This window comes from Alosa pseudoharengus, unplaced genomic scaffold (assembly GCF_046254945.1).
Source record: "Alosa pseudoharengus isolate Yale_2024_CS ecotype anadromous, Long Island Sound unplaced genomic scaffold, YU_APseudo_1.1 YU_APseudo_1.1_scf_10, whole genome shotgun sequence".
NCBI classification, from domain to species: domain Eukaryota; kingdom Metazoa; phylum Chordata; class Actinopteri; order Clupeiformes; family Clupeidae; genus Alosa; species Alosa pseudoharengus.
The window spans coordinates 19510319-19527730 of NW_027468565.1; the positions used below are offsets into that span (position 1 = coordinate 19510319).

General features: G+C 40.0%; 2 protein-coding genes across 3 annotated transcripts; one reads left to right on the forward strand and one right to left on the reverse strand.

Moving 5' to 3' along the window:
* Window positions 1–292: 292 nt before the first annotated feature.
* On the forward strand, window positions 293–10030 carry LOC143138123 (patatin-like phospholipase domain-containing protein 2). Its single transcript, XM_076298578.1, has 8 exons — window positions 293–479; window positions 2544–2776; window positions 3010–3075; window positions 5604–5813; window positions 8921–8981; window positions 9083–9196; window positions 9401–9533; window positions 9910–10030. Exons 1-8 carry the CDS (start codon window positions 293–295, stop codon window positions 10028–10030), a joined length of 1125 nt encoding a protein of 374 aa, XP_076154693.1.
* Window positions 10031–10493: 463 nt separating this feature from the next.
* Window positions 10494–15974, reverse strand: tdg.1 (thymine DNA glycosylase, tandem duplicate 1). 2 transcript variants are annotated; one of them, XM_076266840.1, is made up of 11 exons: window positions 15836–15974; window positions 15133–15188; window positions 14270–14424; window positions 13793–14106; window positions 13443–13512; window positions 13201–13336; window positions 13016–13098; window positions 12810–12904; window positions 12528–12699; window positions 12265–12426; window positions 10494–12171 (listed from the first exon to the last, which is right to left on the reverse strand). In XM_076266840.1, exons 2-11 carry the CDS (start codon window positions 15186–15188, stop codon window positions 12065–12067), a joined length of 1350 nt encoding a protein of 449 aa, XP_076122955.1. In that variant the 5' UTR covers window positions 15836–15974; the 3' UTR covers window positions 10494–12064. The 2 variants fall into 2 exon arrangements, with proteins under 2 accessions (XP_076122955.1, XP_076122963.1); XM_076266848.1 differs by lacking the exon at window positions 15133–15188 and having other exon boundaries at window positions 15836–15971.
* Between the last annotated feature and the right edge of the window lie 1438 nt (window positions 15975–17412).

Sequence of the window (17412 nt, forward strand, 5' to 3'; positions counted from 1 at the left end):
TTGAAGTGATGGAGATAGAAAATTATCGAAAGTTGATTAGCCAACAATATGCCTAGTAGGTTATTCTAGCCTAGTTGACACCAGGCCCAAATTCCAAATTTGCCGGAAGTTCGTCTGGGTTTCCCAGGCTATATGCCTATAGGCTACCATCCTTTTTGTCCATTGAGTAAATGGTCAAAAGGTCAGGTACACCTAATGGCTCAAAGGTTACTCTGTTATCTTAACATTTCTAGTGATCGACTGGTCATAGAGATATTTTCGCTCTAAGACGTTTTACATGTCTGGATTCAAGATGTTCGAAACGAAAAACGGATGGAATATCTCAGTGGCCGGTTGTGGTTTTATGGGCATTTACTATATTGGCGTGGGGAGCTGTTTACAGGAAAGAGCCAGTTATTTACTTGATGGTGCTACCAAGATCTGCGGAGCCTCGTCGGGTGCCTTGTTTGGGGCGGCAATTGTATGTAAAATATCAATGGGTAAGTATCCAATGATGTCACTGAATGAGCAGAATAGAAATATGTTAGACCAAAGGTTCTCAACATATTTGGGGCTAAGACACACTAAAGGTCAAACCAAAATGCCATGGCAGACCGACTTATGGTTACTGATTATGAAGTACACATTAGACACAAATTATTATACGTAAAGTTTAATATGCCCATTTTTTATATATTTTTTCTATACAGTGTTCATGAGCAGAGCCAACCAGGCTATTATGCTCACATACTATAGACTAAGCTGCATTGCATAACATATTTATTCTGTAGCCTTAGCATGCTCTATTACTACTTTGATTATGAGCCTGTATAAAAACACATTTGGTTCCTCAAAATTTCACGGCACACATCCCTTTGTCTCACAGGCAAACTGTTTGAGAATCCAACGTCAATCAGCTAACCTGACTCCGCCAGATGCTATCAATCAGCCGTATCAAAGCTGGAACGTGGATGTGTTAAAAATGGCAGTCAGTGTTTCTCACATGTAGCCTATGTCAACCAAAACTTCATGTAAAAGGGAAAAAAACTTTACATTGGTAGAGGTTAACAACAAAACATTGCATTCATAGCATTGGTAGGCTATGTGCCTATCACTTGAATGACTCAGTCGTCATTGCTCACCTGCCCATAGAAAACCAGTTGTATTTGCCAAACCCCAAAAATCCCAAATTCTGATTCAGGGATGGGAGAATTACATCACCCTCAAATAAATACCTACACTCCCCCTCAAAAATTCTACCTGAGGAAAATGTCCATGTTGACGCTGGTGGTCTAGGTCGTGGATGTGCATTTGCCTGTATAGGGCTGGGACACGTAGCAGAATGTTTTCTTACCGCGGTCGGTAAGCAAGAAATTACCGCGGTTCCGTGTTATACCCCCCCCCCCCCCCCCAAAAAAAAAAAAAGAAAATGGATTATGGATTATGAATTGTGTGCCGCCATCACAGCCAATTAAACTTTAGACAGCCGCAGCAACTTCAAAGACCACTGGACCAAATGCTTCAGACATGAATGAAAGAAATAAGTAGTTTATCAACAAGGATATCACGATTTTATAACTGTTACATTCATGACTCTTATGCTAATGTAACAACAGTAGGCTACCGCACGTAATGGCTGCGTCAGGATGTAGGCTAAAGGTATCGATAGGCCCTAGACCTACATGTCGCTGTTAAGTTAAATTCTTAACAAAGAACATATTTTGTAATTCTTTCATGAACTATGTATGACTTCTTTCTGGCCTAATTTCACGTTTGACGTTTAACAGCTTTATGTAAATCGAGTTTGAACGGAGAGAATAGAAAAGTGTTACGATTGTGCCAGTTCTCCCCTACTCTCGCATAGCTAGCCTAGTAAACAAATGGAATGTTGGAATATTGCGCTCCCCAACACAAACGCGAAAGGTCGGGTTTGCTTCATCTTTTGATGATAAGTTTTGAAGTTTTGTTTTGAAAACGGAGGGTTAGCCTACTTAACTTAACTGTGGTTCTCTGAGTGTCAATGTCATAAGATGGTTCATCACATTACACATTAGGCTACGTGCACACATGTGCAGGCAAATTGGGGGATTCACTTCATGTAGCACCTGCAGACGTCTAAGCTGCATAACGTGATTATCTCGGAGATTCTGCTACGTTTTCAAAACTGAATTGTGCATGTCATGGTTGAAAACGTCGAAGTCCAAATGTTTCACAGATTTTTTATTTTAATTTTATTTTTTTTGCGGTGATGACGGTGACGAGCTCAGACCCGCGGTAGGGGTCACGTGACCGCGGTAATGCGGTTACCTTCCCAGCCATATACCTGTACTTAATGGTATTGTTGTCCCATTTCTCTTTGCCCAACAGGAAATGTTCATGAAACCTAGTGTTACCACACTATGCACATTGCTTTTGTATGCCAAGGAATTGTTTTCAAATTGGAACTAGTAAAAGTACAAATGTAGGAAGTAGTACAAGTAAAGATGGTTTGGCAGGTACATTTCTTGTGATAATCAAATAAAACAATGATTGCAGCCACTGATAACTGTGAACCTATCTTTAAGGCAAAACCTGTGCCATCATGATGGAGATGGCCAGAAAGGCCGGCAAGCGAAGTCTCGGTGCTTTGCACCCTTCATTCAACCTGCTCAAGCTTGTCCAGGACTTTATGGTCCATGAGCTACCAGATGATGCCCATCTGCTCGCCAGTGGCAAACTCTGTATATCCCTGACTAGAGTGTCTGATGGAAAGAACATGCTGGTGTCCCATTTTGACTCCAAGGAAGACTTCATGCAGGTAGTGGGGAAAGTATCAATCAGATCTAAATAACATGACCCTGCCATAAAGTTACATAACCCCATGACTCACATTTATGACTCATGCTCAGTTTCGCTCACTCTACGCAGATTTGTTTGGTTTGAGGAGATATACATACTGCCTGTGTTACTTGATCTGATTACCATTGCATGTATTCATATTTTGTTTGCATATTGCTATCATGTTGAATGTGTATTGATTTGTATGTCTAGGCTCTCATTTGTAGCTGTTTTTTCCCACCGTTTTGTGGCTGGATGCCTCCCTCCTTCCGTGGCAGAGTAAGTGTGAGAGCTGTTCTAGCTTGGACAATAACAGACTGTAAAAGATAGCAACAAGTTATATGATAGCTTTTCCTGTGATTGTGAAACAAAGCTGCTGATGTTTTCATAATCACCCACATTATTATGACCGCCTCTAGCGAAGCTAGCGAAGCGGTCATATAGGGATTGTCAAAGTTTTTTTTTTTTTTTTTTTCGTCATCTACTTCCTGAAATTTTGGTCAATGATACCCGGGGCACCGAAACACCGGGGCACATGAAATTTGGTGGGTATGTAGCCCCACTAGACTTTTACGGAAAAATTTCGTTTGGTCCCCGGGGGCCACTCCCCCTCCGCGCTGGGCCCCCCGAAACCCAAAAAATGCAGTTTTTCCTAAATAACTACCTGAACCGTGGCACCGAGGATGAAGAAATTTTTATGGTATGTTGGTCTCAAGGGCCCACATCAACCTAGCCCATAATCACTCATTTGTGATTTGCACCCCCCCGGTAAAAAATGAAAAAGCAATATCATTCTGCTTTAATCGCCCCTTTCTTCAGTGAAGACGTTCAGAACTGCATTAAATTGTATGTGTATGATTAACCTGACATTCTCTGGGGATATGCCAAGTTTCGTAGAATTTCATCCATGGGGGGGTCTAAAAAATTAAGTTATGTGTACATTTAGTGACTGTACACTCATTGGCCTGTAGATGGTGGTGCACACATATACACATGCACACACACACACAGGCACCCACATACTATCGGTATTAGAACGGCCGATACATAATTACAAATTCAGTAGGATTAAAAGAAAGCCAAAATTAATATTCATCATCATCATCATGGCTGCATTTCCAGTATTGGCGATAAGTAGTTGTTTGTCCACTAGATGGCGCATCGTTGCAGTGAGACGTAATTTTGTTGGAAGTTAAAGGACAATTCCGGCGCAAAATGAACCTAGGGGTTAATAACACATGTGTACCGAGTTCGACCGTTCGCTGGGATTTGTTTTCATGCTAGTCGAATGTGACCAGTTTTATTGCAAACCGTTTATTAGCATTTAACGCTAGCCTTCGGGGCACACGTACAGTAGAAAGAAATCGCTATTTCTATACCACTAACAAGGCTCAAAATAGCACCACACTTACACAGTAGCATAATGAGGGTCTCTACATGTAAACCGAAGCATTGAGAACTTTGTAAGTGTACAGGCAGTTTATTAAAAAGAAACACATTACCGTTCACGTCTGGTTCACATACAGGCAGGCGCTCAGAACTCTGGGATGTGAAGTGAATCTCGGGTGAAACGTTGTTGCAGAAGGACTGTGCAAAAGAGAAGCACTGAACGCAACAGGAGACATAAGAGATGGCAGGTTATTTGAACGAATTTGAAGACATCGAGGATGAACCCTTATTGGACATCTTTTCGAGTCGGAATATACCAAGGAAGAGCTGCGGAGCTCCGTGAAAGGGCTATGAGAGAGAGAGAGAGCTAGAACTTGAAGCTACCTGTAGTCAATGCCACACAGGCGGCGGCGATCCATACCAGAGGGACCAGATGGACATCCACTAAGTAAGTACACTATACAAGTTATGTTACATCGGAGCTATTATTTCTGATAGGCCTATATTGAGCAAATTACGTTTGATTTTAGTTCACATCGCCTGCCTGTATATGTGAACCAGACGTGAACGGTAATGTGTTTCTTTTTAATAAACTGCCTGTACACTTACAAAGTTCTCAATGCTTCGGTTTACATGTAGAGACCCTCATTATGCTACTGTGTAAGTGTGGTGCTATTTTGAGCCTTGTTAGTGGTATAGAAATAGCGATTTCTTTCTACTGTACGTGTGCCCCGAAGGCTAGCGTTAAATGCTAATAAACGGTTTGCAATAAAACTGGTCACATTCGACTAGCATGAAAACAAATCCCAGCGAACGGTCGAACTCGGTACACATGTGTTATTAACCCCTAGGTTCATTTTGCGCCGGAATTGTCCTTTAATCTAAAGTGGGTTGGAAAGACACTACGCTTCCTACAAGGACAAGACTGTAGGCTACAGTAGTTTACGGAATGGATGTGCAGGACTGAGCGGCGGTCATATTTTGTACCGCTATGCGGTACATCTAGTTACTCGGTTACTCGGTACACATGTGTTATTAACCCCTAGGTTCATTTTGCGCCGGAATTGTCATTTAATCTAAAGTGGGTTGGAAAGACACTACGCTTCCTACAAGGACAAGACTGTAGGCTACAGTAGTTTACGGAATGGATGTGCAGGACTGAGCGGCGGTCATATTTTGTACCGCTATGCGGTACATCTAGTTACTCTTTGCGTAGACAAAGAATCCAAAACTCTATAAACAGTTAATCGAAACACTGTTTTTTCAGAAACAGCTAATTGTGTGAATGGCCTACTGTAGTTATGGTGTTTAAATAAGTGGACAGTTTTAAGACAGTTAACTTGAGGGAGAAGTCTGTTTGGATACTGTGTCTAACGATAGCAGTCTCACACGAATGCTTTCTTATCACATCTCTTCAGCGGTACATTGATGGTGCAATCAGTGACAATCTGCCCTTTTGGAAGCTGAAGAACACCATCACTGTTTCTGCATTCTCTGGTGAGAGTGACATTAGCCCACGCGAGACTCCATTCTATTACCATCAGGTCCAGTACAACAATGTCAGCATACACTTGAACCTCAACAATATATATCGGGTGGCTGGTGCTTTCCTGCCCCCAGAGCCTGAGGTAATTATTTTTACTACTAGTATAATTTTACTGTTAACACAATGCACATACTGTGTAGTCTATATTGTTCATACAGCATATCCATATTTATTCTACTCTTATAATGTTACTGTTACTGCACATACTGTAAACTATGCCTCTTGCTTAACTGTATACTACTGTCTACACTGCACCATGTCATATACTGTTTAGGGCAATACCCGTCTATACTGTTTACACTACACCATATACTGTTTACAGCGCACTACCTGTCTATACTGTTTACACTATACCATATACTGTTTACAGCGCACTACCCATCTATACTGTTTACACTATACCATATACTGTTTACAGCGCACTACCTGTCTATACTGTTTACAGCGCACTACCCGTCTATACGGTTTACAGTGCACTACCCATCTATACTCTTTACACTTTACCATATACTGTTTACAGCGCACTACCCGTCAATACTGTTTACACTATACCATATACTGTTTACAGCGCACTACCTGTCTATACTGTTTACAGCGCATTACCTGTCTATACGGTTTACAGCGCACTACCCGTCTATACTCTTTACACTATACCATATACTGTTTACAGCGCACTACCCATCTATACTGTTTACACTATACCATATACTGTTTACAGCGCACTACCTGTCTATACGGTTTACAGTGCACTACCCATCTATACTCTTTACACTATACCAGTGTTTCCCAAACTTTTTTTCTGGGGACCCACTTTTTAAAAATGACAGACCATCGCGACCCATTTCACTTCAAATCTACCCTGCAACCACCAATATTGTTTTAGGCCACAGGTTCTCCAACTTTTCTATGCCTCCCCCAACCATACATTGCTATAGGATCTAGATAGATAGATCTTGCTTTGAACACGGTAGTGTTGCATTTTGAGCACCATCAGCGTGAAAAGTTGGAAATGACTACTGAAAAGATGCGCATCCGAGAGTGTGGAGAAATTCTCGCATGTTGCGCATTCGTCAGCATAGTAAGCTGTTCCTGTATTTCTAAAAAAAAATGTTGTAGGCTACATTGCATTGCAGACAAATGGGTCCATAACACTGTGGACGTCAATTCCGATGTGAACAGCAAATAACTCAAGTCGTTATATTGTATTGTTGTATTATGTTGAATTTCCCCTAGGGATCAATAAAGTATATCTATCTATCTATCTATATTATATTGTCTAGTCGTTATATCAGAATAAGAGGCTTTTGCGCAATAGCCGGAAGAATGCACCTTTACTTTGGAGTTAGCGAGGTAGAAAACTAGAGAAATAGTGTTTAAAATGTCCATTTAAATTGTAGCCTAATATAATGCACTGCTGTGCATTTTAAATCAGAAATAAGAATGTGAGGAGGTTGCTATTAACTTTAAAGACTTCATCTAAAATTGGAACTATCTACATGCAAATTGAATGTCCTTATGTCCGGTCTATGGATGTCTGCTTTAGTTGATAGCATGGTCACTAGATTTTAATCGGTAAAGTTGAGGAGCTGATATCTGTTAATGTTCGTGCAAATAGGTGGATTCATGTCCCTTGCAGTTTGCAACTGCGAGGTACATGGCAGGCGCCCCACAGTACGGTTTCATTTTGAGAGGTAGATATCCATGCTCTGACTCCCCCTCGGCGATGCGTTCGTCCTCCAGTTAATGCGCCAGTTTCATGAGCTTTTAAGACAAAACCGTGACTGTGGTAGTTAACAAACTACATCCTAATAGAAAACTGTTAGCTTTCTGGTATCAAATGACAAATGGTATCAGTTAGGCCTATAACACAACATAAATTGTGCTGGCGACCCAAATTAAATCTCCTGCGACCCACCCGTGGGTCGCGACCCAGACTTTGGGAAACACTGAGATAGAGCACATGGACATGGTCCCTGGGTGCCTTCTGTTGGCTGCCTACCTGAGTGTCACTGCTTAGATGGGGAAAAACATACCTTTGCCATGCGACTATTATATAGTTATTACTACTAACTAGTTACTAACCCCTAACCCTAAATAAGTGAAAGAGCAGTTATGTTAGGATGGAATTAATAACTATAGTGATATGTGTTATGTTAATGTTATGTTAAATATAATTTGTGTTACAACCTGGTACATTAATGAAGTAAAATAGCAGAGACCACCATCTACATTTCCGCCCTGACATTAAAGTATTATAACTTGTGTAGCATTGCTCTCCCTACACGCTTTACACTTGGCTTGACTCATTCCCATAGGGGTACTGTTTTAGGATACTATGTTATGTTTCCAAGCTGATATTCACTTTGGAAAATCTTAGGTGGAGGTGTTTTTTTCATGTTCTGGTTCTGTTGTATCTTACACTGTACAATACATTTTCATTCTGACACTTCAGCAGACATTATGAGTGTTGGCTTTCATTTGATACCATTTTTATGTATATGGTCCTTGTGGTTGTGGAGATATTCAACATTTATTGTTGCCATGTTGTGTTGAGCAAGCAAAAAAATTGGCCTGAAATAGCTTGTACAAGTCACAAATAAAAAATCAGCTTGACAACCACCCTAATATCTTACCTATTGGTGTCTTCTAACTAAAAACATAGGGTGACAGCTTGCACCAAAACACGTCTGCAAAAGTCTTAACAGAAGCCCTTTTCAGAATTGGCCCCCTGTATATTAATCTGTTGTGTGATTGTGTGATTCACTCCTTTATAAAGTTTGGTTCATACTGTTGACACCTGCTGTGATCATCTTCTCTGGATCTGCTGCCTCAGGCCAGATCATAGCTGTGCTGACACAACAATGCCCCTTGTAGTGTGATTTTCTTGTGGTATTTATTGATGATTATCATTCTTGTACATTGCACATTTGCCCAAAATTACAGCAGGTAACATGAAAGAAAATGGAAGCACTTTGGGGGGAAATCTTTTACCACTTTTTCAAAAAACATTTTCTAAGCTGACAACCTGGCTAGAACACATGTTGAGGGGCTAAATATTAATACTGTATAGGTTGTATGCTTGTACCAAAAAGTGCCCAACAAAGTTTTAATATCAGTTTTGGCCCCCTGACTATGTTGAATGTTCACCTTTAACAGCAGTTAAGTAAAGATAGGGATTATCTACCTTAGGTTCTGGGACAAATGTGTCGAGATGGATACAGAGATACACTACAATTCCTATATGAGAACAGTAAGTATGAGCCTGATGTATTGCTTTATTTATCCATTCAGGATAAAAAAATTGTTTTATATTCATTGGTGTTTTCCATCAGCTAAAAAAATGTTTCTCAGACCTTTTGAAGATGGACCCACTACCAGAACTGTCTTTGGCTGAGGTCCCTTTCACACCCACAACCTGCAATGAAGTGAAGCAGCTCCTAGACTCTGAAAATAAAGAAATGAATTGTAATGCCATACAGCAGAAAAACAGCCATGTTAAACATAAGCAACACTGGCAAGAGGAAGAGACTACAAACTTACTTCCCGTTCCCATTGAAAAAGGTATAGGAGAGAGCTGTCCTCTCCAGAGCATTACTCCCAGCCTTATGAATGAATTAAAACACCATGCTTACCGTGTCTGATGTGAGCTGCTTTGCCTATGTTCCTTAGTGATTTCTGAGTCGTGTATGCAGATGGATGGTCCATTTGCCGCAGCAAGAGAGTATGTTTTTGTGCGGGTGTTGGTCGAGATCCTGATGCTGTGCATTCTGCCTGTGGAGTTTGCCTTTGCCTTTGTTTACAGGTATGGTGGCAAACCTGTCCAGAGGGCATGTGATTTAAGGGCTGCCGTGTTTTAAAAAATCTATTTGACTGTTGGAACAGCAGTCTCACTTGGTAGCGCTGTCAATCATTTTTAGTATATTTTCACATAATGCTGTACAGTATTTGTAACTCGACATGTTGGCATAGCAGACTGATCGAGTGGGCCCCAGAGATGACCTTAGATTTGCAGTGGATGTGCAGTCTAACCTGGGACCTTTGTAAATTGATATACAATGGATACACAAACGGGTACAACAATTTCCATCTAACACATTATTATGAGTTTTCTGAGATGAGTTTCCTACTTAGTTCAGAGAGGATTTTAAAGAGATTGTTTTTCTTCACATTCTTTGCAGAAATGAAGTCCAACAGAAGAGCAGTCATGTGTCTTGTCTTGATCTACAGACGCCTTGCTCTCAAAGTCTGTCTGAATGGGACGACTCAGATGTATCACCTCTGTATCCTAAAACACTATAGTATACAATAGTACATTTGTCTCAAGAGCTAGTCACATTATTTGTATTTGCCTTTGTAAATAGTTGATTCGTACTCCACCACGGACTGGTGGTGTTGACTAAATGATGAAAATGTAGCATGCACTAAAATGGTTTGTAAGCATCAAAACAGTATTATGAGTAACTGTTAAAAAAACAAACATTTTGCTTGACAGACTAAAGACAGGGGAGAGAACAGTTATTTGTGTGTCAATTGTGGTACATTATACTGAACACATTAAATTCCTACCATAATCTGCCATGCTCACATCTCCCATCTAGATAACTACTCAGAGGCTTCTGATTTATCACATTTTTTAATAGAAAGTCTAATTCCTTTTTTAAGATAAATTATCCTTGCACTCATTTAACCACAAAAGCAAACAGAAAAACATATTGCCTCACACAATCCACATGAATTGAATAAAACACCATAATCACTGCAATTACTGCAAAAGTGTTTTAATGAACAGAAATGAAATACAAATAAAAGAAAATAATAATAAAAAAAATAGCACCCATACTGTATACACACCACAAAAGGCTTGTAATCTAAACCAGTCTTCAACAGTTTGTTAAATTGTACCTGGCAATGATTATCAGTAAACATGGGCTCTAGTTCAGAAGCAGTAAAGTGGTGTTAAAGGTGTCCATTCCACAAAAGGGCATCTAAATATTCATTCAGTTTACACAGACCACCATGTGCTATTTGTGCTTGTGTATTTTATTTCATACCTTTATTTAACAAGAGATACGATTAGAATACCATCCTTGTTTTGAGTACTGGCTTTTATGCACTACAAGAGTCTGGACGTAGATTCCGGATCAAACATCTGATGAATATTTGGACACACTCAAGCAGGCTTGGTCAGACTTAACGGCACATTACACTTCCAGAACACAGCCCAGTGCTTCAGAGACTACCAATCCAGCCATGTGTGTTAGACTGCAGATGTATTATTTCTTTAGGGATAAAAGGCAACCGTTCCTTTAAGACTTCCTAATACCCTAGAGGCCTTGGCTGATTACACCTTCATCAATTTTTCAAAAATTCACAAAATTAATCTATATTTTATTTCACTACAGTTACAGTTGTCTAATTGCATAAACTAAGAAATGTGAACACGATGTTGTGTTGTACTTGTAACGCGTCACAGAAATGTTCAACAGCATAAACCTTTATGCTTCAACATTTCCAGCAACCAGCACATAAACAAACTCAACATGAAACAGTCATTTAAATAGTGAACATTTTCCAAAGAGCGCAACACAATCAAGTACTATTCCCTGATTTATGATAACATTAAAAATATAGCAGTGATGAACCAGCCACAAAGGAAACGAGATGTAATTTCTACACCAGTATGAGGTGACAACTGAAGTACCATGCCAATCCAATGTAACATTACTTCCATAGTTTAAAAATGAGAAAACACTGTTTTCATTCATTAAAAAAGGGAAAATATTTTTTTGCTGTTTAAAAAAATGTTACTTACCATTATCAAAAACCCAATGGTTTAAAAATGTCTGCACCACTCAACAGAAAAAAAAGACTACTTCCTAAAACCAACTAGTTTAAATTCAAGGTACAAATTGTGGAATTCATACATTTTTTTCAAGGTAATTTCTGTTAAAAAGGCCATTTGTTTCCAAGAGTCTTCAGCTGGTGTACTGAGGTACAGATCATTGCAAAAGTAAGGAAAGAGGTTGAAGATGGAGTTGATACAGCCTCTCTCAGTCTTGGACCTTGGCCCATTATAACCCACTCTCCATTTAGGCCCATCATACCCCACTCTCCATTCAGACTCCAGGAGACTCCTATTTGTCCAATAGATTTGAAGACAGTTCCAGGTTTCATGAAAACCCAGCTTGATTGAACGCTCACATAAACGGGACCCACCAGGTCAAGAGATACTCCATTCTCAACAGGAGAGCACCATTGGCTATTCCTCGGAAACGACTCACAAGCAAACCGCTATTCAGTCTGGTTTTGAGCCGATCCGATTTCAGTTTCGGATTATGAGGTGCTTATGTCCGGTATCTGATCATCAAAGGTTTGAGTCATCCACCCGCCGTCAGGGACCAGTCCTGCTGCAGGGGGAGTGGAGGGCTTCTCTGCAGAGTCTGGAAATGGTCAGGCAGAAACAGTGTGAGACACGAATGTGTTGCAAACTCTGACAACGTCTGTGTGAATTGGTCCTGAAGAGTTGCACTTACCCATCTCTGCATTAGACGGTACATTAGAGAAGGTGCAGTGACCATTGCTCTGTCCTGCCTCAGCTTCATTACCGACCCCTGGCTCCGCATACGCGCCTCCATAGGCTGCCTCGTAACCTGGGTCATACTGCTCCTCTTTGACAGCCATCTTCTTGGCATCCTCTGTTACCACGCACACATACGCACACGCCGCACAATAAGAATATGGCTGATAACAATACAAACCACACCAATTTCTACATCCACAATCGCATCATCCTTACCTTTGGCCAATCCCAGGTCGAAGCTATAACTGACTTCTTGCACTTCTTTTGCCTTTGCTTGACCCTTCAGTTGGTCTCGTAACTCCCTCAGCTTGATATAGAAGTGCACTTTGTCCTGGGCGCGTGGAAATTGTGCACACCGCGCACTAGAGGAAGGCATCAGGTACAAGGCCTGCAAAGTGTTGGTAGAAGGCAATGGTAATAGAAGGCGATGCTTTTTTTTTTAATCAAAATACATAAAAGTAACCTAAGCTTTTCTTAGTTGTCAGGCAGATATTTTACCGTTTCACAGTCAGGAATCTTTTGAGGCTGCAAGCCAAAGTCAAGCTTCTTTGGCTTCTTCCCAAAGATCTCCCTGCAGAACATCTCAAAGATACCTTTAAAAGATCGATATCAGAAAGAGATATGTGAACACAAACACACAGTTACACCTTCAAACAAAACAAATGAGGGCAAGCCTCCATTTGCATGCAATACTCAGGACTTACATTTTCCATTGAATACTGCTATGAGAGGCTTGAATATCTTTAGTTTCTCAACCAAAATTTTGCCTCCTTCCCTGAGTTCTTTGCTAAAAAAAAGGAAGAAAGAACAAATAATAAAACACCCATATACAAACGCAAAGGAATCTACTTCAGCAAATTCTTCCTTTGAAAGCTCCTTTAGCACTCACGTTGAGAGATCTTTACTTCCTGGGGTGGCCCTGGCTACCATGTTTGTGAAACCAATTCCATATTTCTCGGGTAAGGTCTCATCAGCCATGTGGTTGAGTAGCTGATCTGTGAATCCGGAAAGGAACAGGCACTTCCCTAGTAAGGGGGAGAAAGAAAAAAAAATCAGCACTTTCCCAATTCACTGCAATATTTTGCATGAAGGACTAGAAGTGGTTACCTTCCGAAAATACACAAAACTTACAGAAATGGTTTCCTGGACCAGGGAACCATCTTCCTATGTAAGCTGCCATTAGTCCAGGGTTTATTCCAATCTTGAGTAGTTTACATGAAACAAACACACACAAATACATTTTGATCATATTTACAGCAACCCTAAACATTCAGAAAATGTTCTTATTAGGAAAAGTTCACATTGCAGAACTCGTATGAGGACCTGCTGCAAACCACCCGGCATAACCGCAATAGTAATTCATGCCATTATTATCCATATGCGGTACACATCAATAACAGATTGTTTTAGCCCCTGAGGAGATTGTACTGAAATGCTATCTGCAATATAAGCCAACTGAGCTGTTAGCATATGCAACTTACAATCACATAGTCCAGATTCTCCCTGAGGATGTCTGGAAGTGTCTTGGTCATAACCTCCTCCTCGGACATGCCTTTGAATCGATCCACTTTCCTCTTCACTTTCTTGAACGTCTCATCAATCTTCTCCTGACCACCCTCACCCTCTGTGGCACCCTTATCCAGCTTGGCCTTTTTAGGCTTTGGGCCTGGTTTGGCTTTTGGTTCAGACTTTGCTTTGGGCGCTGGTTTAGGCTTTGGTTCCGGTTTAGGCTTTGGCTCCGGTTTAGCCTTTGGCTCTTTATTAGCTTGACGCCCTCTCTTGCCCTTAGCTGGTGCTTCAGAGGGGAAACAACAAATTTTGATGATGAAGTCAATAATATGTACCTCTATAACACATCTGTGAGCATCTCAGGCATCAGGCATGAGTCCTAACTATTCAAGGCATCTCAACATTCTAAATAATTTTGTACTGGTCAGTTAAAACAAGAAGATGCCCACCTGGCTGAGGAGCTTGTTGGACCATGGCCAGTGGGTGGCCAGGCATCTCCATCATACCCCCATTTTCCATGGTGCCGTCCATGTAGTGTGCACCGTTTGCCAAGTGAGGGTACTGGGACTGTAATGTCTGCAGGTGCTGCTGTGCAGCCTGTACCCTGTTCACACAAGAACACAAACCATTTCCATGAACAACACTGACAGAGCACAACTGCTTAAGAACGGCCATTTCTAAATTTCCTCCGGCACTGTGAAAAACATGTAAATGTCAGAAATAATCTCACATGTTTTCCTGTAAAAAGTACAGAATGCAGTATTTGTTGACAGCAAAAAGTATGCACAGCCTTACTACAACAATGATGAGTGGGAATTAAAGACAGGTTGCATACAAAATCATCAGAAAACATTTTTCAATGTTCTTTTGAGTATTAAAAATGTAATGCAAGTCTAGAGGGATTTTTGATGACAACAAAAATACAAACTGCACCTAAGAGACCTTACAAACTCACTCATGTGAATAAATGAAATGTCTGTGACAAAATTAAAATCGTCTGTGATATCAAAATATGCTACTTGAAACACTTTTTTCTATCCTCTAAAAGTGGATATGAAAGTCTGTGCTAATGGAGTAAAAACAACATGAATATGGCCAATGAATGTAGTAGTATGTATTAACATACTACAATTAACCCAAATACAATCATTAACATCTGCATAAAAAACACGACCAGGAACACCCATTTCTCTTTTCAGATTCAGAAAGTCGGTAAATATGTAATCTATTTATGAGTGTACATAAGAATTGGAAGCCAAATGGAGGGAACTGCACGATCCTGTGCCACTGGTTGACAAAGGGGTGAACTCACCAGTTTTGTAGATATTCCGAGGGGACAGGCACAGATCCATAACGCCTCTCTTCCATCTTTTAAGGGGGATGTCAAATTAGTTCATATAAGTATCACTGTGATATTGCAAAATTAGAGGGAATAAACTAATCCTGGGAGTGGATCATTATTATCTAGAAGATGCTTTGATTAACGTTAACGTTTTATCAAGTTGCTACGTCAACAAGCTATTGATACATTGCTTATGTCTTAACTGAGCAATTTAGGCAAATGGGGTTGTACTTGTCTATTAACTGGTATCTGAAAACAATATAGCGCATATTGAAACAAATTACCTAAAATAAGTCTTCCGTCTTTTAAAAGAGCCCTTTCTAAACACTGCGAGTCACAGACGACATTAGCTTTAACTTCTCGTAACGTCATGTCCTCCATTGATGCTGTTCGCTAATTTCGGCTAACCTAGCATAGACAACGAAACAGTGAGTAAACGGACAATTTACTTAGGGGTTTCCGATTCTTAACGAATACAATATCTTAATGCCTAGTTATTTCTATTACCAAATGTTAAAGGACCTGAGTACGTTATCTTTCCCACCAGTGGCATAGTTACTTGAAGAAATGAATGGGTTTCCATAATGATTTAGCTAACACCAGCTAGCCAGCTAGCTATTTTGCTTACTAGCAAGATAGCTCAATGGGGTCACCAATAATAAATAATACATACCGTTAAGCGTTCAACACTACTTGTTAATATACATGCAAAAAAACCAAGGTACGATTCCTTAAAATTGTGTTCGCTTTGGGAATCCTGTAGCGACCAACAACCATACAATTCAACAAAGAGGCTGAAAGGAGCAAATCAACTTTGACACGAAGACGTACCAAGTGAAAAACAGGGTATAATATTTCCGGAAACATGATCATTTTTGCATTATAACGCTGTAAGAATAGGGGCAATGAAATCCTTACTGATATAATAGTAAACATATATTAATTTGGAAATAATGACAACATCTATTTTTTTCTCTAAATTTGACCGGCGGACTGTAAAAACACACACACACACATTTTGATCTTGGTTTGATCTACACAGTCGTTCGAACTCGTGGCTCGTTTGTCATTGGTTACATTATTGCATATTTAAGTAGGCAAGTGGAACCTCACCACAACCGTGATGGACGGTTCCGAATGCAATTTTTTTGCAGAAAATGTTCAAGAGGTGCTAGTTCAAAAATTGAGCATGTCATTAAAGTTACATCATCATCCCATGCCCCCTTTTTTTTACCACATACAATCTACAAAATAGTAGCCTTTTTTTTTTTTAGAGATGAGCATGTCATGTTTGCCATCAAAGCCAAAGCTTTTTGTATTTAGAAATAAAATATGACTATGGAAAGGTTCTTAAGGTAGTCAGATGCGTCTTACTCCACACATAATTTTCTTAAGAGTTGCCCAGTATTCTGCGTTCCTGCGCTAGTGTTGGGACTTTCTAGAGAGGTTTAAAGACTCATCTCTTCAGCTTACATTTAATTAATTAATTCTCTTAGAGTTATGGTTGTAGGCCTATACATATGGTTTTGTTTATTTGTATTATTGATATTTGATATTGTTATTGATTTTTGTTATAACCATTACCATTTTGTTTAATTTAGGCTTACCTAAAAAAAAGTAAAAAAAAAAAAATGTAGCCTAAAAAAAGTCCCTTGGACAAAAATGTCTGCTAAATACTATAACCATAATAACCATGACCTAAACTTCAGGCACTACAGATGAATACGGGGAATATTTTAATAAATAGATATAATTATGAACCTTCATCAGTTGTCTTCTCAAATGCGTCAGCCAAATGTAATGTATGCCTAATGTAATGTAAAGGACATTAGTTTTTGTATTACAAGTTTTCAGAAATGTTATGATATAATTTTCCGATGAGGCATTATTGATTTGAATCAATATTGAATAAGCAATAATTTGGCTCTGCACGTACCTTAGTCAAGTACAGCTGGCTGCTATGCTCAAGGGCTGGTCAGCAAGGGCTGGTCTGAATGTGAAGTTTGTCAGTCAAGTGTTTGCCGACAATGGAAGACATAAACCTGTCACTAAATGCCAGTGCGAGAGAAAGAGTTTGGGGATGCCTGGCTGCAGTGACCTAAGGCTCTACACTTACTACCCCATGTTCAGCAATGACCGGCAAGAGGAGCTCACACTTCAAGCCTTAATTCAGGTCTTGCAGTAGCTGAGATCATGGCTTTTGAAGGTCTTGCAGCAGTAGCTGAGATCATGCAGGCTATTGAAGGCCTG